General features: G+C 37.1%; 1 protein-coding gene across 1 annotated transcript in view; it reads left to right on the top strand.

The window, feature by feature from the left end:
- Window positions 1–23729, top strand: part of LOC311278450 (breakpoint cluster region protein) — a 52994-nt gene extending 29265 nt beyond the window's left edge. Inside the window, exons 6-24 of the mRNA XM_084389288.1 lie at window positions 672–779; window positions 878–938; window positions 1035–1087; window positions 2264–2404; window positions 5079–5200; window positions 5295–5460; window positions 5542–5661; window positions 6741–6816; window positions 6980–7084; window positions 7187–7261; window positions 8529–8626; window positions 8805–8924; window positions 14578–14637; window positions 16164–16273; window positions 17509–17648; window positions 17746–17880; window positions 17976–18081; window positions 21406–21568; window positions 21689–23729. Of these exons, the coding sequence (XP_084245414.1) occupies window positions 672–779; window positions 878–938; window positions 1035–1087; window positions 2264–2404; window positions 5079–5200; window positions 5295–5460; window positions 5542–5661; window positions 6741–6816; window positions 6980–7084; window positions 7187–7261; window positions 8529–8626; window positions 8805–8924; window positions 14578–14637; window positions 16164–16273; window positions 17509–17648; window positions 17746–17880; window positions 17976–18081; window positions 21406–21568; window positions 21689–21778 (2049 nt within the window). The 3' untranslated portion in view covers window positions 21779–23729. The remainder of the gene's footprint in view (window positions 1–671; window positions 780–877; window positions 939–1034; window positions 1088–2263; window positions 2405–5078; window positions 5201–5294; window positions 5461–5541; window positions 5662–6740; window positions 6817–6979; window positions 7085–7186; window positions 7262–8528; window positions 8627–8804; window positions 8925–14577; window positions 14638–16163; window positions 16274–17508; window positions 17649–17745; window positions 17881–17975; window positions 18082–21405; window positions 21569–21688) is intronic.
- Window positions 23730–26035: the final 2306 nt, after the last annotated feature.

Below are 26035 nucleotides of genomic sequence, written 5' to 3'. Positions count from 1 at the left end.
CTTTTATCAGTGAGCGGAGTTAAAAGCACGATGTAATCCGTCTTTTTTCTGATCTCTGGGTAATGATGCTCATATTCTGGATCGCTCACAAGTTTCCCCAGTTGCAGTATAATGGCTTTGTTGAAGGAAGTGCTTAACCTCTCTGTCTCATGACAAGCCCCATCACAAGTCCTTCTCTTATTTACCCCAGTGTTGGCAGCACTCGAGATGTTGCCATGGAAAATGCTTGTTACGTGTCCATTTCACAGTTGTTGTCTTTTGAATGGTGATTTTCTTCACGACACAAATGCTCATTCACCAGAACATTTTGGCTTCGTTTGCCCCAAGTCACTTCTCCTTTGTTTCAGTGTGTGTTCACTCTGTTAATATGTCCCTTTTAGACACACTTTATTGTGTGTTTGATCTTTTTAGATAATAATAGTTTTCAACTTATGTATATATAGTTCAACCAATTATGTCATTGTCATAATGTGTCTGTTGTGTTGAGTGCTGTTGTCTTTATGCTGGGTCAGGCTGGTATTAATACCAGGCCACGTAAAACTGCCTGCTCTACCTTTGTAAGCAGAATTAAGCCGATGTAACATGCATGAGTAATCTGCCTCTAGCTCTGACTTTTATCTTTAAACCACCTTCTCTCTCACTCTCTCCTGTCGTTTTATCTTCCCACACAGGCCAGCCAGCTCGGCGTGTACAGGGCTTTTGTGGACAACTATAAGGTTGCCGTGGAAACTGCCGAAAAGTGTTGTCAAGCCAATTCTCAGTTTGCCGAGATTTCAGAGGTCAGTTTTAAGGGCGCTTACATTATACTGTCAAAACAAGAGCTGATATCTTTGCCTCTTTGGATATTTTATGTATTTGTTTCCCTTTTTACCTTCAGAATCTGAAAGTCAAGAGTGCTAAAGAGGGTAAAGATCAGAATGCCAAGAACTCGTTAGAAAGTAAGAGATCATGATTCATTCACTAATTCTTCCAAATTTACTCTCTTTTTTCACTGCTTAGTATTCTGATCACTTCTTTGCCGTTCTCATTCTCAGCCCTGCTGTATAAACCGGTGGATCGCGTCACTCGCAGCACCCTAGTCCTCCATGTGAGTGAAACTGAAAGAGCATACACCTAATCATGACTTTTTCTCAAGTGAAAGTGTTTATGCTTAGTGACGCAACATGTTTTATTTGGAAGTGCATGGACTATATTAATTTACACATTTAATCAAGTGAGTGTTTTGCATTATTAGGCCCTATCTACACTTGGTGTTAAGATGCATTTCACAATCAGATCACAAGTAGATGAGGGAGACACATTCCCGTTTACGCCTGGTGGTGGCCTTTTGTGACTGTTCGAACGCATTCTACCCGGTCCAATACATTTTCGACTACCTCTGGAAGTGGTTAAAAAGTAAACAAGCTTAAAAGGTTTTAGATCCCGTTTACACCAGATTTTAATGTCGTCCACTTGTGATCCGATCAACCAAAATGCATCTTAAAGGGTTAGTTTCACCCAGATATTATTTACTCACCCTCATGTCGTTCCAAATCTGTAAGACCTTCGTTCATCTTCAGAACACAAATGAAGATATTTTTGAAGAAACCCCCCTTAGACAGCAGCGCAATTACCATTTTAGGCCCAGAAAGGTAGTAAAAACATTGTTAAAATAGTCCATATGACCACAGTGGTTCAACCGTAATATTATGAAGCGACGAAAATACTTTTTGTGTGCAAGACAAAAACAAACAAAAATAACAACTTAATTAAAAAATTTCTCTTCTGTGTCAGTCTCTGATGCTGTTCACGTTGTAAACACAGTGCAGCGCTTCTGGGTTCTACGTCATAATCCCAGTATTGGCTGGCTCCTGCGTGAGCATCACATGCATGTGTCGTTGGTGCTCACGTGAACAGCATCAGAAACTGACACGGGAGAGAGGAAATTGTTGAATAAAGTGTTTGTTTTTTTCACAATAAGTATTCTCATCGCTTCATAAAATTAAGGTTGAACCACTTTAGTCACATGGACTATTTTAACCATTACTACCTTTCTGGGCCTTGAAAGTGGCAATTATGTTTGTCTATGGGGGTGTCAGAAAGCTCTCGGATTTCATCAAAAATATCTTAATTTGTGTTCTGAAGATGAATCAAGGTCTTACGGGTTTGGAACGACATGAGGGTGAGTAATTAATGTCAGAAATGTCATTTTTAGGTGAACTTATCCTTTAATACCAGGAGGAAACAAGGCCTTAAATTAGCCTGTGTGTTTCTTTAAATTTAGGACCTGCTGAAGCACACCCCATCCAGTCATCCAGATCGCCCTCTCCTGCAGGACGCCCTCCGTATTTCCCAGAACTTCTTGTCCAGCATTAATGAGGAGATCACACCCCGTCGTCAGTCTATGACAGTGAAGAAAGGAGAGGTCAGTGCTGCCCAACTGTAATATGGGTCAATGATGTGACTTTTTTTTTTTTTTGTCTGCATCTATCAATTTTTTCAAAAAGTGAATACATAATTATGACATGAATACAGCACTTTTATGATGATGTTTTCATCTTGTGGGGGGTGGGGGGTGTTAGGGTGATAAAACTGTCCTGAAAATCATAATACACTTTTTAATAGCTTAGCTATTTAATAAATTAATTAAATAATATTTTATCGAAAACTGATTTATTTATATTATAAAAACTTTTGTCCATCTAATCAAATCACGCGGTGCGACCAATATGCTGGAAAAAAAACAACAACAAAAAACAGAAAGTGATATCATATGAGGACCCTAATGACTGTGTCAAGGTCATTAAGTCTGATAAAATATCAGATAAATATAAGATAGACAGATAAAATCAGGCATGTAAGGCCTTTTTTGGACAAGGCGAGGTTTGAAAAGGTATGTGATGCAACTCCTCAAAAACTTATTAAATGATAATATCATCAGTAATATGATATTTGTAAAAAAAAAATAATAATAAAGTTTTTTACTTTTTACCTTGAAAAGTAATTTAAAAGATCTGTATACTCTCATGTTTTCAAGGTGACCAGGTCAGAAGGAAAAATCCTTACTGTAATTCTCATTTACTGTAATTCTTAGGAATACTATCAGTGTACAAAAATGCATTAGTACACTCCGGTTGCATAGCGCTGCAAGGGTCCCGTCAACAATATAATCATCTCCCGCCTTCCTGTTCCCCTTCCTCATTTATCAGAGGTCATTTTAGGAATCGAGAAGTGTCTCAACACCCTTCCCAGCTTCAGAATGAACACAAACACACTCTCTTGCATAATGCCCCGACCCCTCTGTACTGTGAGTCAGCTGACTTTGTACTATACTTCCTCGCAGATTACTGGAAAACTGTGTGGGAAGTGACTCTCTGATTGTAGGCTTGTGGACATGCCAGGCATTTTATTACAGAAAATACAGAGATTCAATTCAAAGATAGAGATTATTTATTATTTAAATGATTAAAAGAATGTCTGACTGTCTGAACTGGAGAACAAAACAGCTCAATTAATCATTCTTCCAGTAAAGATTTGTACTAAAATGAAGAAATTTGTATCACTTTGCAAGAAATCTATAATAAAAACTTCATTATTCAATCTTACGAGAAAGTATTCATCATAAAATATTATTTTTCAACATTAATCATTACTGTGACTCAATGCCAGAGACCCAAAATATCTATTTGTATCTCCATTGGGATCCAACTAACAATTTTGCATTAAGTCCAATTGAATTGATTTAGTGGTAAAACATTACCAAAAACATAAGATAAATTTAATTGCATGTATACATTTTCATTCAGAGCTCTGATAATGCCTGTTCAGAAAGAAAATATTGTATTTTCCAGCATTATCGTTTCTTTGTGACAGGACATCTTGGTCCGTGTCCTGTGTAATTATTGTCTGCGAGATGATGGATTTCCAGTTCATGGCCATGTTATACATCTCCTCTTAGGCTGTTTCAGCAGATGTCTCTGAATGCGACTAAAGTCAATTCTGTACCCGTATATCACGTGGGCCAAATCTTGATGTAAAAAAATGCAAGTTTAAACATAAGGGATAAACACACACTCACACACACCAGGGTCACAGGTCAGAGCCAATGTTTTGAATGCGTCTACACACACACACAGAGACGTTTAAGGCCATGAAAAGAGCAGATGTCTTTCACATATGTCACACACCCTTCAATTACGGAAAATTCAGTCTCTCAAGAATGCAGATACACACCCAGTTATAAAGACTGACCTGAGATGGACATTTTTGGGAATATCTCGTAAGAAGCTTTTTCAATTTTAAGGACAAAATGAGCTACTTGTGTTATTTGTTGTTGTTTGTAGAACATAATGTTGTAGATTTCGTTGAAAGTTAAATTTGGATGTTTTTTTCTCTAATGTGATTTACAGTAGGTAATTACCATCATATCTGCCTTTTGTGAATCATCTCATCAAGCACACTTTTTTAAATCACATGAAGCCATGCTTGTCCGAGGTTGAAACCCCCTCAGGCTGCCATCATTATCATGAAAATAGCTCCCGTGACTCACCCACAATAGCTCAATTTCTTAAGTGTGTCATGCCTCCATTTGAGTGAATGAGTCTGAGCCTCTCATTGGCTGCTTTTCCTCCTCACCTACTTTAAATGACCTTCTGCCTCAGGAGAAATAATGACTGCCACTGATTTCATGGGGCAGTAAACAATACATGAGCGCCCCCTATTGTTGAACAGTTGAAACTAAGTGTGTCGAGGTTATTTTTGGTTTGCAAAAAATTCTGACGACCCTTTTCACATTTCCAGAGTTCTGAAGCAGCTCCAATAGCATAAGAAGAATTCCACAATAGCATTTCTGAGACAAAAAGAGGGGAAAAAATAGCATTGGTCAGAAGAGAATTTTTTTTCAAAACTGTAAAAAGTAGCTTTACGATATGGAAGCACGTCATCACAGTCTACGAAAAGGGTCTATAAACCCAACTACTTGTGTTGTTGTTATTATTATGATTATATCTGCAGTTTTATAGAAATTTAACAGAAAAAAAGACAGTTATTGTTTTAAAAGTATTGTCATGCATATTAAAGTCATCCTAATGTCTTTAAAGAATCGACAGCTTCTCAGAGACCAGTTTATGGTGGAGTTAGTAGAAGGGGCACGAAAACTTCGCCATGTCTTCCTCTTTACCGACCTGCTGCTTTGCGCCAAATTGAAGAAACAAACCGGAGGGCAAGTCAATCTTTATTAAACTTTATTTAACTTTATTAAACATCTTCATTGTTACATATGTGACACCCTGGTTTCTGTGTCTCCCAATGTTTAGGAAGGGGCAGCAGTACGACTGTAAGTGGTATATCCCGCTAGCTGATGTCACCTTTCAGACCATTGATGAATCCGAGTCCTCCCCGGTCCCCCAGATACCAGAGGAAGAGGTAGATTCCATAAAGGTCAAGATCTCCCAGATCAAGAACGAGATCCAGAGAGAAAAGGTAGATGAAGGCATTCATTAGAAATGCTTTTCTTCAGCAAACAGTCAGCTTTGTGTTAATTGTTTCCCATCTCGTGTTCAGAGAGTGTGTAAAGGAGGTAAAGCCCTTGATCGCTTCAGGAAGAAACTGTGCGAACAGGAATCGCTGCTGCTGCTCATGTGTCCATGCATGGCCTTCAGAGTCAGTAACAGGAATGGCAAGGTGAATCAATACCAAAAATCTGCAGTCTGTGTTTGCATTTGCTTTAAAGTTCTTTAAGACTTTTGAAAACTTAAAGGGTTAGTTCACCCAAAAATGAAAATTCTGTCAGTAATTACTCACCCTCATGTTGTTCCAAACCCGTAAGACCTTCGTTCATCTTCGGAACACAAATGAAGATATTTTTGATTAAATCTGAGAGCTGGCTCACTCCTCCATAGACTTCTAGGTGACCGAAACTTGCTGGCCCAGAAAAGTTATTAAAGAGATCATTAATATAGTCCAAGTGACTACAGTGGCTCAATCTTAAGTATATCAAGCGACGAGAATACTTTTTGTGCGCAAAAAACAACAAAAATAACAACTTTATTCCACTATTCATTTCCTTCTCTCTGGGCCTCGAGTTAGTTCACGTAGTGTTTTTGCGCAGCTGTGTTACACGTCACCACGTAGGCTCACTATTGGCCGACGCTGGTCATGTGTGTAATGCGTGTGACGTACAACACAGACGCGCTGCACAAAAACACTACATGAACTAACTCGAGGCCCAGCTAGAAGAAAATGAATAGCGGAATAAAGTCGTTATTTTTGTTTGTTTTTGCGCACAAAAAGTATTCTCGTCACTTGATAAACTTAAGATTGAGCCACTGTAGTCACTTGGACTATATTAACGATCTCTTTAATACATAATATTTTCTGGGCCAGCAAGTTTCGGTCACCTAGAAGTCTATGGAGGAGTGAGCCAGCTCTCAGATTTCATCAAAAATATCTTAATTTGTGTTCCGAAGATGAACGAAGGTCTTACGGGGTTGGAACAACATAATTACTGACAGAATTTTCATTTTTGGGTGAACTAACCCTTTAAAGGGAACACATTTTTTTAATTCTGACATCAATTACTCGCACTAATATTGTTTCTATTTTCATGTTACGGCAGATAGCCGAACAATAGCAAAGATTGGAATTCTATAATATATTTGTCTAAAAAGAAAACACAAACACACCAAGTTTAAAACTGATCATTCAAACAAGCCATTCGCAAAAAGTTCTTATTTCTTGTGCGTTTTATTTCTTTATTTCAGGGCTACACATTCCTTATTTCGTCTGATTACGAGCGAGAAGAATGGAGGGAGATCATTCGGGAGCAGCAGAAAAAGTGTAAGTGCTGCTATTCCTCACAGACACCTTCCTACCTTCCAATAAAATCACAGCGGGATTCCGTAAACTGCTCTTTTCCTTCAGAGAGAGTGACTTTGCTAAATTCAGATGTTGGTGGCTTCACTGACCAAGCCTCTCTTGATTTCTGAATGTCTTCTCCCAGGTTTCAAGAGTTTTTCTTTGACTTCGCTGGAGTTGCAGATGCTCACCAACTCCTGCGTGAAGCTACAGACGGTTCACAATGTTCCTCTGACAATCAATAAAGAAGGTGAGTGCCTTTTTATTTGCTTCGTTAAGAACTATTTGTATGTCTTTCTTTCTAGTGTATCTGAAACTTGTCATGACTTTAATTGCTTTTTTCCCCTAATAGATGATGAATCCACGGGGCTGTATGGCTTTCTGAATGTGATTGTCCATTCTGCGACAGGGCTGAAACAGAGCTCGAGTAAGTTGTCTGGCACGCAATGTCTCACCTAGTTTATGAGACTGGAGCGGTGTGTTTTTTTGGTGGTTGCAATTAGATGGAGTGAAATCCGGCTCGCAGTAATCATTAAATTATTGAATGCCTCCCTAATATGTGCGCACATGCATGAAAACACCTGACATGCTCCCTGCTGTTGTTGGGCAGAGTTCTCTATGAGCAGCTGTGGAACGGGGGGATTAACTGGGAACACTGCGTTCCTTCTTAAATCGGACTTTCCATCGTTAATTTCCGTCTCTCTTTGTGAAGCTGCCTGGCTTAAGAAACTCGCTCCTTTATTGTTTCTGGTTTCTTATAGCCTTTGTCCCCTATAGAATCTTCCTTAATGTAGAGTAGGGTTGAACGGCATGACTGTATGAACCAAAAGCTCTTTACATACAGTGGTCGACTTGGAGAGGCTGTGTTACAGTGAAGGCTGTTCTTAGGCACGATTTGAAGCCAGTGTTTATTAAATAATCTAGTGTATTAAATAATAATTATAATGAGAAGTAGATTGATCAAAAGTGACAAAACAAAATACAAGACCGACAAAGCAAAGACATCCATAATGCTATTTCTATGAAAGATTTATGTTTCAAATAAACACTATTCTTTTGAGGTTTCTATTCCTCAATGAATCCTGAAAAAATATATCATGGTTTTCACAAAAATATTAAGCAGCACAACTGTGATAATACGACAAATTTCTTGAGCACCAAATCAGCAGGTTAGAATGATTTCTGAAGGATCATGTGACACATGACAGGAATGACATTACATTTTAATTTTTTAATTTTTTTATTAAAATTTTTATTTCACTATTACTGTTTTTACTGTATTTTTTATCAAACAAATGCAGTCTTGTTAAGCATAAGAGACTTCCAGAGGTCACATAAAAATCATACCGACTCCAGTAGTTTAAATAAATATATACAATCTGATCTTATTTTTTTATATATATCTTGTATTTTTTCTCATTTTATTTATAAAGCCTTTTATTCAGTAAATTATAAGAAAAAAATACAACTTAGAAAATAACTATCATGGAATATACTTGATATCTAAGCAATAAATATTGTGTATATATATATATATATATATATATATGTATGTATTTATATATATATATATATATATATATATATATATATATATATATATGTTTGTGTGTGTGTGTGTGTGTGTGTGTGTGTGTGTGTGAAAATGGTTTTATATGTAACCAGCTTGTTGTCTGTTCTCTCCCTCACCTCAGATCTGTACTGTACGCTAGAGGTGGACTCTTTTGGCTACTTTGTGAACAAAGCAAAGACTCGTGTGTACAGAGACACCACAGAGCCAAACTGGAATGAGGTCAGAACTGCAGCACACACTTACTTGCAAAAACATGAAATCTATATAGTGTTAGAAAGACAGATATAATAATTATATTAGTAATTATATTACAGTTACTTTTATTTGAGAAGAAATTACACCTTGCAGCTTTAAATATGAAAAGACATTATAATGCAAGCTGACTCTCTTTTCACAGGAGTTTGAGATTGAGCTGGAGGGCTCTCAGACCCTCAGACTGCTGTGTTACAGTAAGGTCAAACAGTTCATGGATGATGGGGAGAACATGGATCGCATCATGGCTAAGGGACAGATTCAGGTATGCTTGCTCATTATGTCCACTCATCACATGCAGGGATACCTTTATATGATGCTTGAATATTTTACGGAGCTTTGAGATGGTGAACTGCACATATCATTTCAGCAGTGGTTCCTCGCAGTGATCACAGAGCCCAGGGTTGATCTCACCAACAAACACCAGACAGTTAACAGATTATTGTTTTGAACACTGCAGTTTTATTGTAAGTCGTTGTTGAGATTTTCGGATTTCTCAGGTTTTCTTTCACAGTACTTTTTTGTAATAGTAGTACATTTTAGTAGGTCTGCAACTAAAAAATGTTTATCAATTGATTCATCTGTTGATTATATCTTTGATCAATTATTTAATCAGATAAAAGTGTATTTAATGACCAAGTTTAAAGCACAATGACCAATTAAGAACAAAGTAAACAAAATATTAAATATTAAGTTTAATTATGTATTAAATTAAATTAAGTAATTAAATTAAGGCACCGACTATTTACACTAAGTGCAAAGAGTGATAAATGCTATTTGCACTGTTTAAATAGCAAAATATTCTATTTACACTATGTAAAAATAGCTGTATTTTCTTTGCAATAAGTGTAAATAGTAGTTAGATGCTATATACTTATAAATAGTGGCAGATACTATTTGTTTTAACATTATTGTACATTAAACAGTATGCAATAATAACTTAGTGTAAATTATTATATTTATTAAAATTATTAAATGGATGCCACCTTATTGGGACAATAAAGCCCTCCCTACCTACCCCTAACCCTTTAATATTAAACACACATTAGACACTTTATTTCCATTTTTCAAATATGTTCTTCAATTTTATTGAAAATAAATGCCTTTCCGATCTAATATGTGATGGGAAAAGGAGTAGAGCGAGTTCAGGCAAAAGGCGGATTCAAACACGGGTCAAAACTTTCTGCCACTCACCTTACCCCCCCTACACTATTGCTCCTGATGTCCATGCAGCATCATCCGTAATTTTGTCTGACCCAACCAGACCTCAGTGGGCGGAGTTAGGCCCCGTCCACACTACTGCGTTTTCGTTTAGAAACGGAGAATTAAAACGAATACGATCTCCGTCCACACCAGCGTTTTAGCTGCGTATTAGAATTGATCTCCGTCCACATTAAAACGACTGAAAACGCGGATCACGTGACCATTCACCAACACTGGGCATGCGCGAGCCGGTGTAAACACAACTTCATTGATAAAATTATCCCACCATGCGCTGGTTCTTCCCGGGTTAACCCAAAACCGACGCTCCATGTACACGGTCGATACCGGGAATTGTCAAACGTAAACTATTTTATCGGGAATTGTCAGTTGCACACGGGAATTGTCACATTGTCACTATTTTACCGGGAATTGTCACAGATCGCTCGAATAATAGCTTGCCTCCGGCGCATGTAGGCAGTTAGCATTGTAAAATGCAGAATTTACTTGCACAACAGCTGCTAGAAAAGATATAGCCTACGCCATGACTGATGACACCCAATCATAGATCCGAGCGTGAGCCTCTACTACGTCATCGTTTCTAAAGTCCTCCGTTTTGACCCGTCCACACTAAAACGCCCTCCGGAGATTCAAAACGAAAAACGGGTCGGCAGCGTTTCTAAACTTCTCCATTTGGGTCTCCGTTTTTGCCGTTTTAGTGTGGACGGGAGGTGCAAACGTAGCAAAAGGTCTCCGTTTTTAAACGAAAACGCAGTAGTGTGGACGGGGCCTTAGTGTAAATAGCCTCTGCCAACAAGACGGGCTATTTGCACTTAGTGTAAATAGACACTCCTTTAAATTAAATGATAAAAAATGAAGGTCCTGCCACCATGAAACTAAGCTTTGTGGCCTCATAAGGTTTTTTCCCCCCATAGAACTGCGTTTTAACTTCTGTAAAGTGATGTAACTGATGTAACTGTTTCTCTGTGCACAAATCCAAGCAATCGGCAATGAAATTGTTGATAATTTTTATTACTGATTTTATAGATTAGTCATGCATCCCAGGATAAAACAAGGCGGTGTACATATAATCTGCTAGTGACTAAGCATTTACATTTTTAATGCCTAATGCAATGAACCGAACAAAGCCGGTAAGTTGTTCAGGTAGATAATCCTGCCATATGCAGTGGTGTGGTCATGTCACCAGAGAAAACAGCAGAGGGAAGGCCTTGGGGAATTGCTTAGGTGTTGTGCTGGAGAAGGATTAGAGGGAATGTACTATGGATTGTCGTCAGAGTTGGAAGCACTCCAGAGAGAAAGTGGGACATGACACGCTGACAGAGTCTCAAAGGGGCAGGTGTGACATTACGGATGGGAGGAGTGAGGGTCTGTATCAGCAAATGAAAGCTTTTGTCTTAATCACGCGACCATTTGTTGCCATGGCAACCATAAGCATTTCCTTTGTGGCTACACACTGTATTGTTGTTTACTTCAAACACTCCAAGCGAGATCCTTTATACCTGTTTGTATAGGGTTAAAAGCTTCAGTTTCTTCTCATACGATTGTTACAACAGGATAAATAGCGATTGGAAGAACATAATATTGTCCTAAACTTTGGAAGTGCCACATTTCAGTGCTATGAGCAGAAAAACACCAAGCAAAACACTTGAAATTGTCTTGAATACATTTGTTGGAAGCTCAGCTGCCACACTGGGCCGTAATCATCAGGGTGGGTGGAGATTCAGTAGTTAATCCCAGGGCTCCATCTGTGGAACAGCTCTGTCAGGGGAGATCTGTGTGTGTGTGTGTGTATTCAAGACTATAGCAGACAAGATTCACAACAACAGGTTCATCCAGACCAGCATGAGAACGGTTATACCAAAACACGCACTGCTTCAGGATCACATGGAACGCAAGCCTGCAATCGTGCTTGAAGATCTGAATTTGACTGTGCTTCTGTGAACGGGGAGGGATTTTTGTTCCTGTATCCTGCTGCTTCTTGTCAATAACAGTAGCTTCCTCTGAGGAACCCGAGTAAGATGGGCAATAAGGACCAGATCCAGAATGGTGAAGAGCATTATGGTAGAATGAAGGCTGTGAGCAGTAAACTGATGAAGGAAGAACTCATTAGCAGCTGTGAAGTGGAGGAAGAGGAGAAACAGGAGGAGGAAGAGGAGGTGGATATTGGCCTCAGGAGAGGTCCCAGCACCGGGGCTCGACTCTGGGGGAGAGTTCGCAGCACGCTCCTCAGGCAGAAGGTAACGGGAGCCTCACCTCCTCGTGTGAGGAATTCTGGAAATGAGAAACTTGCTTCGAGATATATTATTAAGCAGGCTGGTTAGGAATTGAGATAATAAAGTGTTTGATGTGGATTTTACCACAAATTTTTCTTTGATCTGTATTTTGTGGCATCGGTAAAACAGTAGGGTGTGCTTTTTTTGGTAAAAAGACATTTTGATTTGAAAACTATTAAGGCTTGAGAATGAGTACATTAAGACACCCTGGTGTACAGCAGGGCTTTCATACCTCCAGGGGGCAGCAAGGGGCTGCTGGGGTCAAGATACATTTATATATACAGGATCGGTCAAAAGTTTGGAAACATTAAGGATTTTTTTAATGTTTTTGAAAGAAATCTCTTAATCTCACCAAGGCTGCATTTATGTGATCAATGAAAAAAAAATTATACTGTGAAGTATTATTACAATATAAATTAACTGGTGTCTGTTGTAATATATTTTAAAATGTAATTTATTCCTGTGATGCAAAGCTGAATTTTCAGTAACATTTTTAGTCTTCAGTGTCACATGATCCTTCAGAAATCATCAAAAACATAACCGTGCTTTATTATGAATAAACACGGCTCAAGATCAACATCAAGGGGTGTAAAAAAATATCGTGTAACAATAAATCACAATACAAAAATGCAACAAATTGTGTATAGTTCACCCAAAATGAAAATTTCTGTGAGGAAAAAAATCCATTTTTACAGAGTTTTAGTGTCAGCACTACATTAACCCCTTACCAGACCACCCATTTGGGCAAGTGGGGCATACATGACATACTCAAAATAAAAATGTTGCTGCTCATAAGTCATTATGAATAGACACATAACCAACATGTATTTAGAAAGCCAAAACTTGAGAGAGTTCACAGTTCTAGACTCAGAATTATTCAGACTGTTATTAATATGGAGGTATATAAAAACAAAAAATATCAAGAATATATTTATTAAATGTATAAAATATTATGTGAATGTAGTATAACATTTTATAACCACAACTAAAGTGAAACCACAAGTGTGGTCATGATTCATTTCAAATCTGAGGATGATATCTCTAAAATGATGCATTATACGAAGCATTTTGTAAGATCATGTCAGGGGAGTTTTTAGAGAAGGCTGGTAAGATGCTTATCAAATATGTTATTCCCCTGTAAATACCCATTTGCAGTCTTTGACTAATGTCTGGCGAGGAGAACTGCTCCATTCATGCTCTGTTGTTGTCAATCTACGAACCTTTCACACTTCTGTGTCTCTACTATATATAATGTTGAATATAATGTATAATAATGCAATGGGGAAATATTTGTGGGTCCTGATAATGCCAAATGTCTTATGTTACCAGTAAAAAGTGGCCTACGTTATTTTAATTGACAAATTTCAAGCATATTCATCTGAAATAATTCTGTATTTTCAGCTTCAGAATCATGAATATTCTTATTCTGGTGTCGCCATTGTTCTGTGCATTGGGTTTCCAGCACCAAGTCCAAGCCTGCAGTGTTCGGTTTCACCTCCAATGTAATATCAAATTTAGCATTTTAATCACCAGTACATTTTTGTTAACCTTTTATCAAAATGACGTATCCCAATAATATTGTATTGTGAGTTCAGTATCGTTATATGTATCGAATCGTGACATGAGGGTATCGTCCTCTTATGCTAGACCAGGACTTAATTTATTTGATAAAATATTTTTACAATTGAAAATAACGTGATGGTGATACTGTGATGGCAAAGCTGAATTTTCACATTTCCTTCAGAAATGATTCTAATATGCTGATTTGTTTCTTATTATTATCAATATTGATATCAGTATACTCTTGAAAAATGCTGTCTGAACATCTGTGTACAGAATATGACATTGGTTGTTGCTGTCATTTCACCATGTTCTAGTGCACCAGTTGCCTCTCAAATGAGATAAATCAGATTTGTTGGCATGAGTAAAACCAACCAATCAATACAGGTCTTTCCTTTGGCAGCAAGCTGGTAAATTATGTTGTCACATCAACCATAGCAGATCACAATAAATACAAACTGACATCTGGTATTAGAGACACTGGATTGATACTGACAACTGATTATGTGGACGTTATGTAATACTGGGCATAAGACTAGGGAAGATGGACATATCATAAAGAATGGATACCGTTTGGATCATAATATTCTTTTGGTTGTGCATTTCTGTTATTTTAAGTGATTGTGCCTGTAAGTGTAAATTAAAAGAGTATTGTGCATTGATCTGTACGATATGTATACTTTGTGCCTGGACAGCCATCGTCACTTGTCCTGGCTCAGCTCATTTGTTTATTTATTTTGCGAAATATAGATACTTTCCAGTAGCGTGTTCACGGAGTTGCCATTTTTAGCAGGTGACTCTGTGTTTGGGTCGCACTCAGATAAGGATTATCCTCTTGATTGACATTTGTCCCTATTTTCACAGCTGGATCCTCAATCGCTGCAGGGTAAAGACTGGCAGAGGACAGTAATCAGCATGAATGGGGTCAGTGTGGCTCATCCTGCACAATAATAACACCTTTACTAATAATAGGAGCAATCACTTTATTAAATGTTCGAAAGTCCATTTACATTTAGGCCAGCACACTTTGATTGAGATCATCTGTGTATCTGGGAAGTAAATATAATTGATTTTGCTGTGTCATAGCAGAGAACTGTGAAACATATGATGATATAACCATATGTAGTGCATGTGTAAGTGCTGATTACTTGTCTATTTTGCAGATTTTGTAAGATATTTAAATTAGATTGTGTAGAATTTTTTTATTTATTATTCCCTAATTCTGTATAACAGATACATTTCAGTAGATTTCATTTGTCAGAATAATAACTAAAATTGCTAAAATTACAGTTTCAACTCTATATATAAATACACTACTGTTCAATAGTTTGGTCAGTAAGTTTTTTTAAATGTTTTTTAAATGTTTAAGGCTGCATTTATTTTATAAAAATTACTGAAGACAAAAAGTATTGTGAAACATTATTACAATTTAAAAGATAAATTTGAATATATTTCAAAATATTTTGTGACAGCAAAGCTGAATTTTTAGCATCATTACGCCAGTCTTCAGTGTCACATGATCCTTCAGAAATCATTCTAATATGCCGATTTGATGCTCAAGAAACATTTCTTATAATTAATTTGGAAAACAGCTCAATATTTTTGTGTACACCGTGATACATTTTTTCAAGTTTCTTTGATAAATACAAAATGCACAGCATCTATTTGACAGAAATCTCAGTCACTTTTGATCAATTTAATACATCCTTGCTGAATAAAAGTATTCATTTCTTAAGCTTTTGAACGTGTGTGTGTGTATACAGTTGTGGTCAGAATTATTGGCACCCCTGGTAAATATGGTCAAACATGGCTGTAAAAATAAATGTGCATTGGTTATCCTTATGATCTTTCATTCAAAAAATTCACATAAATTTGACCTTTTTTTAAAAAGTATAATAATTGAAAGTGGGAGGTAAATCACATTATGAAATAAATACTTTTCTCCAAAATACACTGGGCATAATTATTGGCACCCCTAGAATTGTTAATGAGTAAAATATCTCTGAAGTATATTCCCATATCCCCCCCCACACACACACTTTCGATTCTTTTACTTCAATGAAAGGTTATATTTTTGCGAATGTTTTAAATGAAAGATCAAAAGGATAAACAATGCAGATTTATTTTTACAGCCATCTTTGATCATATTTACCAGGGGTGCCAATAATTCTGACCACAACTATATATACATAGACACACACACGCTACTGGTTATATCTACTTACATCCTCCAATCAATAGTTAACAATCATTTGTCTTCTATAAAGTTTTAGCAGTATGAAGCAATGATGGATTATCTTGGTCATGTGGCTTGATTTTAAGCTGATGGCCACAGCTTAGAGTGATTTAATTCTTGATTATATGATAGGTGAGATTGAGCACAGAGCTCTTTTGTTCTCATCAGTGAGATGTTTTATAAAAAAGTTGTGCACATTCATCACTCTCTCCAGATTGAGGTCAAGCTGTCTATGCGGTTTACCAGCAGAGAGTTCAGTCTGAAGAGGATGCCCTCCAGGAAACAGTCCGGAGTGTTTGGGGTCAAAATCGGGGCCGTCATTAAGTGAGTCAACCTACAGATCAATCTATCCAGTGTATGACTGATATAAATACATTACATAAAACACAGTATTAATATAATGGATATAATATTGTTTTTCCCAATTTACAAAAAGTTATATTTGTATGAATAAATTAATACTATTTGAATTGTCCAATCACATCCAGTCATATCAGTAGCCTAATAAAAGCTGTTTTTCTTAACATGGAGCTAGTCTCCTCATGTTGTGATCACATGGCCAGCCAAACACTACTTATTTTTACTTTGTATCCCCCTTTTTTTTAATATAATTTCATAAGTGGGAACTTTAGTTTTTGAGTAATACTGCATTCACACCACTAGATGTCAGTTTAAGTCAAAAAGGCTAGCGAGTGCACTATTATTTATAAATTAATAAAGTTATATTGTATTGTAGAAGTCAATCGTGATTCAATCATAAAAGCAGTCACATTCCACTCACACATCTCTCACTCCAAGATCAACACCAGTCAGATATCAGCCATGTTTCCCATAATTCAGAAGACACAGGGACCCTTCTCAGAGTGTTTTCATAGACCCACCTGACTCAAATGAGGTTTCATAAAAATAAGGAGGGGGAACACTTCCTTTTAATAAAGCTGAGGAAAGGTGGTCTTCGTCAGAAGGGTTTTTAAAAGTAGAAAGGAAAACAGAAAGCAACCCCATTATGGACTTCCTGAGAAACAGGAAGAAATTATTATTAAAGGCAAGGGTTTGCCAAGGGCTTCCCTCAGAGGACTGCAATAAAAACAGGACTGTGGATTTAGGAATTAGACTCTCAGATATGCATTTTTCATAGTTTAACAGCAATGCATAAGGGTGAAGTATTGCTCTGTACTAATAGTTGTTTAAAAAAAAAACATGACAGTTTTGGGAGGGATTTATGCTGGACAAAATGTTCATTTTCCCTGGTGGCCTCATTATGATGTTGATATTGGAATGCTCTGTCAGGATAATGCAGATGTAGGTTTAAATATAGGCTGTGAGAACGTGGATACCACAAAGTCATTTTTCCTTTCATAGTGATCAAATAAACAAGCTCTTTGAATATGCTTGGGGTTATTTTACATCCCAGAAATGGGCCAAAAGATTTCCCATAATTTTCTGTGGTCCTAGAATTTACAGCTTTAAATACTGACGACAACCAAAAACAGCACATATCAACTGAAATATATTTTCCAGATGCTCGGTGTTGACTTGTGTGTGTTTGTTCCTCTCAGACGGGAGCACTCCAAAGTGCCTCTCATTGTGAGACAGTGTGTGGAGGAGATTGAGCGCAGAGGGATGGAGGAAGTGGGGATCTATCGTGTCTCTGGTGTGGCCACAGACATCCAGGCCCTGAAAGCTGCCTTCGATGCCAGTGAGTACTGTAGCACTTCTTGCAGGGATGACCTAAATAAAATTATTAAAATATATGATATTATATATTTTTGATATGGCTAAATGTGACTCAACAGACAATAAAGACGTTTCAGTCATGATGAGTGAGATGGACGTGAATGCCATTGCTGGAACACTGAAGCTTTACTTCAGAGAGCTTCCTGAGCCCCTCTTCACCGATGAACTCTATGCAAATTTCTCTGAAGGCATTGGTTAGTTGAGAGTTTTTCAAGTTATTGATGAATAATAGTTTATATAAAACAGTTCACATTAATAATTTATTGTTTTTTTTTTCCATTTCCTTCAGCGTTGTCGGACAGTGTTGCAAAGGAAAGCTGTATGCTGAACTTGTTGCTCTCACTACCCGAACCAAACCTGCTGACCTTCCTGTTTCTGCTGGACCATCTGAAGAGGTGAATATTGTCCCATCAGTCAATTTCAATAATATGATTCCTAAGTGAATGCTTGTAAAATACCGATCCCAATCTAGGAACCATAATATCATAGAAACCACCTAAAACACCCTATCTACTGCATAGCAGTGCACTGGAAAGGTTTTTTTTTTTTACTAAACTATATGTAAATTAGGGCTGTCAACAGAATTGAATAAGCACAATTAGGGCTGCACAATTAATCGAGTTTGTAATCGCGATTACAATTACGGATGCCACAATTATGTAATCGTTTAAAGGCGCAATTACAAAAAAAAAGTTCACTTACATTATTCTGTATGCTTAAGATGTGTTTTTGTTTTTCTTTCTATGGCTTATTTTAAAGGTGCAGTGTGTAATTTTTAGCTGCATCTAGTGGTGAGTTTGCGAATGGCAACCAACAGAAGTTACGGTGGCCGACAGGAAGTGATGTCGTCGTCTGAGACAGCAGAGAGTAGCCAGTTAAACAATGTGGTTTCTTTACAAAGATAAATTAAGAAATAAGGTTTACTTAATTATTCAGTAAAACGATGTTATTGCGAATATTATTGTTACTTGTTCATCATTGTGTCAGTGTTTTATTCGCTAACTTTAGCTCGCTTCTTTACACGAAGTACAACATAGTGACGAAATGCGTTTGTCCGTTCAGGGCCACCGTAGAAACATGTCGATGTAAGCGGACCCGCGGTGTGTGTAGAGAGAAATGCCTCATTCTAAGCTATTAAAAACATAATGGTTCATTATGTAAGGTTTTTACACACCACTGAAAACATAGTTATGTATATGATATTGCATTTCTGTCAATAGACCCTCCTAAATATTACACAGTGCACCTTTAAGGGTTTTTTACTTTGGTTTGGTTTCTTTAAATAAATAGAAAATTATATTTGGCGTTTGAGGCTTAATGCTATAGAAAAGCAAAAAAAGTTATTTTCCGGAAGAGTGTTTTCAGCTTGTATTTTGATATAACAAAATGGCATGCAGTCGCTTACAATCAATGGCATAAAGCTCTTCAAAACATCATTCAATGTAAATTATGATAATCGTAGTTAATAATCGCAATTACAATTTCAAGGGAATAATCGACAATTATAATTTTTGTCATAATCGTGCTGCCCTAAGCACAATTGATCTCATAAATTATACCAGTCTTTAATAAGCAGAAAGACATATTAAAGGGATAGTTCACCCAAAAATGAAAATGCTGTCCTCATTTACTCACCCTCATGTTGTTCCAAACCTGTATGACTTTCTTTCTTCTGCTGAACACAAAAGAAGATATTTTGAAGAAAGTCGGTAACCAAACGACTGATGGACCCCATTGACTTCCATAGTAGAAAAAAAAAAAAAAATACTATGGAAGTCAATGGGGACCAGCAACTGTTTAATTACCAACCTTCTTTAAAATATCTTCTTTTGTGTTCAGCAGAAGAAAGGAAATCATACAGGTTTGGAACAACATGAGGGTGAGTAAATGATGACAGCATTTTCATTTTTGGGTGAACTAACCCTTTAAACTGAGTGAATAAATTAAATGTGTTTATTTTTGTCTTCATGCCGGGTGCAAACTATACGATTTCGAATAGTCCTTTATGACTGTTGCTTGTCAGACTGTATGAACATGATCCCCGCTGTAAGCCAAGTCACACTGTTGGATCTCAGTTGTCATTAATGTCAGTCAAGTAAGGGGTGTTAAACACAAAAAGACTCGTCCCGGGTTTTACATCATCAATCGCATTCGGTGACTGTGAGCTGCAATTACATGTGGGGTAGAAATTATGGCTAGCAAACAAAACCTATCTTTAGCGTTTATTTTATCATGACTTTACTTAAAGGGATACTTCACCTCTGGGAAGATGAATGTGTATTTAAAATAGGTCATTTAAGTAGAAGAAATGTGAAGAAATTTTTGAATTTGGAGCTTTCTAGACTGAGAAAAGCCAGAAAATGTATTTTTGGCTTATGTGGATGAAAGACAACAACTCCCAGAATGCACTTGCTTCGCTGTCTTAGGAGGCCACGCCTACCGGTAAGAGTGCGCAGTTTAAAACAACCACAAAGCTAGCCTACGTGATGAGTTTGCGAGGGATAGCCCAAAATGTCCGGGATTCGGCTTTTGCGTTCTACAGTCGCCATTTATTCATCATGTTTACTGTGGCGAGCAGGACGAGGCTGACGGCCGCGGGAGAACAGCGCGAGGCCGGTGGCATGATTACTGAGACGCGCCGGGTCTCCCATCTCTCACGGAGGAGCGGGAATTTTTCTTAGCAATGGTAAAACGCACATCAACCGATCACTTGTTTAGCGTTCATGTAAACACTACATTCAGATTCACCAATCGGAATGAATTCAGTTAGATTGAAACAAAAGGTGTGCATGTAAACAAGGAATAGCGACCGCAGAAAGCAAAAGCTGAATCCCGGACATTTTGAACGATCTCGCCCGCCGGACAAGTCTGGGAAAAGGAGGATGGTTACTTACTCAGCTTTCTCCTACTATTCAGCTTTCTCCACAGAACAAGAGCCTGCTAGCTTAGCTTCCAAAGAAAGATGGCTGACACTGTGTACATTCTGTGAGTGAGATCCCACCCTGTATGGGCGGGCTGAAAACATGCGGAACAACGCCATCTACTGGCTGTAGTCTTTAGCCTCTGGCCAGAAAATCCTCCGATGACGCAAAATGACGATTTTTGCGTCATCGGAGGATTTTTTCCAGACAAAAAATACATAAATCTCTTGTCTCAGGGGGATATGAGGGTGGAAAGCATGGTAATTCAAAAATACTACAGGTTTTCTACTAATACAAAGCTTAATGCTAAATCCTGAAGTAACCCTTTAAAACCGAAGATTTGTGTGTGGAGGAAGTGGTCCTTTTTTTGTTGTTGCCTCACTAATTGCGTCATCGTTTTCTGCGCTCCTATTGGTTTTTGATTTGACGGTTGACGTAGGAGAAGCCACACTGCAGAATTGCGCCTAAAAACTTCTGACAATGCCAGAATTTGAAGAAAAATGTATAAGCTGTCGGTGAACATGTCAAACTAGTGGTCAAGGACTTTAGGTTTTGGCCTAGGATCAGAGGAATCTTTTAGGATTCACAAAATTTGTCTCAGACGTACAGTGTGAACTCGGCTTGAGTTGACTCCAACAGCCTATTTTGTGAATTTTTTTTTATTTTTGTTTGTGCAAGCAAGCACCATTCACATTTTCTTCAGATCTAGTATTACTTGTGTTCTTTGAATAATTTCCAAGAGTCAGATTTGTTTTAGACCTACACTACGACTGAAACGTTCTTCCTTGTTTCCCTCAGGGTGGCTGAGAATGAGAGCTTCAACAAGATGTCCTTCCACAATCTCGCCACAGTGTTCGGCCCAACCCTCCTTCGCCCTTCTGAGAAGGACAGTAAAATTCCAGCCAATCCCACACAGCCCATCTCTATGAGTGACAGCTGGTCTTTTGAGGTCATGTCTCAGGTAACACATGTACACTAAGTTCTAGAATACTAGAGTTCGAAATGAGTCATGAACAAAATATGGTTCTGTTGATGTATTGGTTGGATCTGTCGGTCAGATTGTTCCTCTTCATCTCTATAGGTCCAGGTATTACTATACTTCCTGCAGCTGGAGACGATCCCTACTCCAGATAGTAAACGTCAGAGTATGCTCTTCTCCACAGAGGTTTGAAGAGAAGCTCCAGGTGCATTATCGCGTGAAATGCCCTGGGAATGAAGTGATTCAGCATGTGACCAATAGAGGGCATCAAAAACCTACTGAAATTTTCCAAGCGGAGTGAATTCCCACCTGCATCAGTAGCATTCTGTTGATATTTCTGGAGAAATTCACAGTAAAGAATGACAAGCCAGTCTGATATCTTCTCACGGACTCACTGTTACAAGCACTTAAAGTTACATTCAACATTCAGGTGATGCTGTTTATTTTCACTGTCATCCATTGTAACTTTTCTGACTGAATGGTGAGTGCCAAGCTTTCTCGTAGGTCATTGGATGGTGAATGTTATTCTTGCGTTTTGTCTTGTTCCTTTCAGCGCTGTGGGTTTATAAAGAATTACAAATTCCAGTTTTCCATGACCGTTTTATTTGATCTGACATTTTGCTCACCTATGATTTATGTCTTCCCGTGGCGAGGGCTACGGAACATCTGAACACTCAAATCACGAGGAACACATTTATATGGCCCTTTTCTGATGGATAAAACACAGCGCAGAGAATTCAGATGTGAAATTCTTTAACCAATGTGTTACTATGGTCAACATAGTAGCGGTCTTAATGGTTCATGACCAAATAGAAACTATACAGTGGCACAATTATAGTTTCTACCACTCCCAAGATTCCCAAGAAAAAAAATTGTTCCCTGTTTTATGCTACATAAATCCACTTAATATTGGATTACTGAGCCTATATTAAAACAATACAGTACACATGGGTAATATCACATGACATTATAGGACTAGAACACTGAATCTTTCAGTGCTTTTCTAAATGGAAACCTCACATAACTTAGAAAACAAACAGTAAAACTAGTTTTAGATCTTTATATCATATAAGGCATTGCATGTTATGCATACATCCTTAACCGTAACTGATGGACTTAATAGTGTATATTAAAATGAATATAGGAGTTCTCCATCAGAATAATATCACTGCTACTACACTCCTATTATTGAGCAAAAATTAACTTAATTCAAACACTGTAAATCTTTTTTGTTTAATGGTTTGGGATCTTTTTTTCTCTCTTTTTTTTTTTTGCTGTTCAAAAAACTTGCAAGCACTTTGCGATCCTGAACAGTGCCAATACCTTGCCCTGTTAAGTGTGTATGTAAATTGTTTAGTTTTTAATGGCTAATGTGCATATATCTGTAATATGTTGTTCAGTACAAAGGAGAGGTTGTGTATTGTTAGGATGTCATGTAACATGCAGGCATGTTGATTTGTTTATGACTTATGTTCCTTTAGAGATTACCTTTAGTTATTGTACGACACAGAGTCTTCACGCTTGCGTATTTCCTTTAGAGTAAGGAAAACCGAGACATTCCTGTAATTGTGTTGAAGATCATTGCCTTTCTCTGTTCTTATTCCATTGTATGTTCCAGAATCTGCACTTCCTTTATCAAAGTCCTACTGGAATTACAACTATAGCCATTCCTCGCTTTTCTCTCTTTTATTTGGTCCATTACACACTGTACTGATGAAGATATTCCTGGCTGCCATTTTACAACCCAGCCTCCATGATGAGGAAATGTTCTGTATATGGATAAGTATTGCACAGTGTGGATTAAGGAGATGAATCACAATAAACTCCTTCATCCTCGTTTCCTCGGAGCCGTTGACTGTTCTGTGTGTTTATCTGACCGATGGCCAAGTACATTAAACGTTCCTCAAAAAGAGATAGCATTACTCCCCAGAAGACGTTAGGACACAGCGGTTTGCGTTCAGCATTCCTTCCTCTTCTGAAGCTCTATTGTGAAACGATAGTCTTCGTTTATTGTTTATACTGGACAATACTCAAACTGCACAATGCTACACTTGTACGGCAGATCTGTTTAAGTGTGGTCATAATGTGATTCTGTACAAAGTAGATGAATAATAAACATGATGTTGGTTGAAAAGATAATTGCAAATCCCGTGTTTTTGTTGTTGTTTTATAAACAATGAACTGACATAAAATTTACCTAGAATAATAGATAGTTTTAAACACAGTCTTCAGTGTCACATGATCAGAAATGATTCTGATATGCTGATTTGGGGCTCATAAAACATTAATTATTATTGTAAATATTGAAAACAGTTGTGCTGCTTAATATTTTTGTTTAAAAAAAAACTTACTTTTTTTCAGGATTCTTTGATGAATTGAAAATTCAAAAAAAAAAATAGAAATTAATTGAAATAGAAATTATAAATGTCTTTACTGTCACTTTTGATCAATTTAATGCACCCTTGCTGAATAAAAGTATGAATTTATTTAAATAAGTTTATTTTAATAATTAATTTATTGGGTAACACTTCACAATAAGGTTCATTAGTAATGTATTAACTAACCATGAACAATACATTTGTTACAGTATTTATTAATCTTTGTTAATGTTAGTTAATAAAAAATACAACTTAATTTTTTGTTCATGTTCACAGTGCATTAACTAATGTTAACAAATACAACTTTTGATTTTAATAACATATTAGAAAATGTTTCAATTATTATTAACTAAGATTAATAAATGCTGAAGAAGTATTGTTCATTCTTAGTTCATGTTAAAGGGGTCATTATTTTATAATGTTTCCTGGGGTGCCCTTATAATGTTAGTATGATTTTAACATTAAAAATTGTCATAATTTATAAATAAAAGGCATTTTTCCAAGCCTGATTTGAACGCTCTGTTTTAAGGGGCGTGTCTGCTGTGAGACTTCACTGTAATCGCCCACTGCTGTGATTGGCTGAAATGTTTGCATATGAAATAGCTAGTATTACCTGTGGAACTCTCTCTAAAACGTTTACTACGTTTTTACTATTATAGCTATCGAGATATTCCCATCACATGAAAGGTTGCAGTGATGAGCATTGAGCACATGACACAGTCTGTTGATGGCGTATGAAAATATCTTGTCATTGCAACAATTTCGGCACCCTCACGAGTCACGAATGTTTTCACCAGAGGTGAAGGCTAAAGTCCAGAGGTCAGAAAGTAAGAAAGTCCTGTCATATATGTATTCCACCCATGAACTCAGCCAGCTGATTTTACTAATAAGTTCCATCTCCTGGCTGAAAAATGATGCTAATTAGCAAATCCAGGTGATTGGAACAATATCGAACACTTTTACTTTCTGAACCTGAACTTTACACCTCTGGATTTCACCAAATAACAATGCAAACACGATGTAAATACAGTAAGAGCTTCGTCGTACTGTACATTGTAATTAACAGCCATGATTTTGTGATGATTGATTTCAACGAGTTTTGGCAAGTGTCCAGATAAACTCGCGCTGTTTGATTGACAGCTTTTGCAATTGGAAAGGGAGCATTCTTTGATCGCTTTCTTTATATAATTTAATCACAGTTTAAATAAGATTATTTTCATCCTACTAAGAGAAACGACGTGAAGTTGATTGTTTAGTCACTGCTTGATTTACTGATGCATGAACATATATTGAACGATATTTTGAGATAATCTGTCTGAACTTGAATAATTACATTAGAAATTGGGGGGACACACTATGCTAGCATTAGGATCGTTTGGAAGGTAGGCTAATGGTATTGATCCTGTATCGATCTTTTCTCCTTCTCGTGTCACTGTTCACTATCACTCCAGTGGGCGGGGCCAAAGCTGCCATGTGACGTCACAAGTCTCCACTTTTTAGATCCTGTCGTTTGCTGGCCTTGGTTTCAATAAAAACAGTTTTTGGAATAACAAGAAAGTTTTGAAATTTACAGGGTATTTTTTATAGTATAACGGACTCTTAACTGTCAAATGATCAAGGAACATTTGAATTCTCAGTCTATGATGATTTGTTGAAAAATAAAATGTAATGATTTAAAGAGTTTTAGGTTTTCTACTTTATTTTTTACCTTTAACATATCAATCAGACTTGTAACCCAGAAAGACTTTGTCTGACTTGTCTGAATTAAACATCGTTTTGTGTGCTTTGGACAGCATAACAAGAATAAAACATCCATATCCATAAACTTAAGGGTAGTGTATGCTTTGTTTCAACAATGTCAAAGTGTATTATGACTAATGCTGCTGTATCTTCAACTGCACTTGTGATTCATGCTTATCTGCAAAGACTCATAAAATACAAAGAATCAAGTGAATGATTGCCAAAATTATGAAGAAATAAGTCAGATTAGTAAAGATGATAGATTCAAGATAGAAGGGGATTGGAACAGCACAACGTACACATCTTTGTACATAACTCATATTTTAGGCTA

This window comes from Rutilus rutilus, assembly GCF_951802725.1.
Source record: "Rutilus rutilus genome assembly, chromosome: 19".
In the NCBI taxonomy this organism is placed as follows: Eukaryota; Metazoa; Chordata; class Actinopteri; order Cypriniformes; family Leuciscidae; genus Rutilus; species Rutilus rutilus.
The sequence above is the reverse complement of the archived record's forward strand: the minus strand, read 5'-3'. Positions and strand labels throughout refer to the sequence as shown.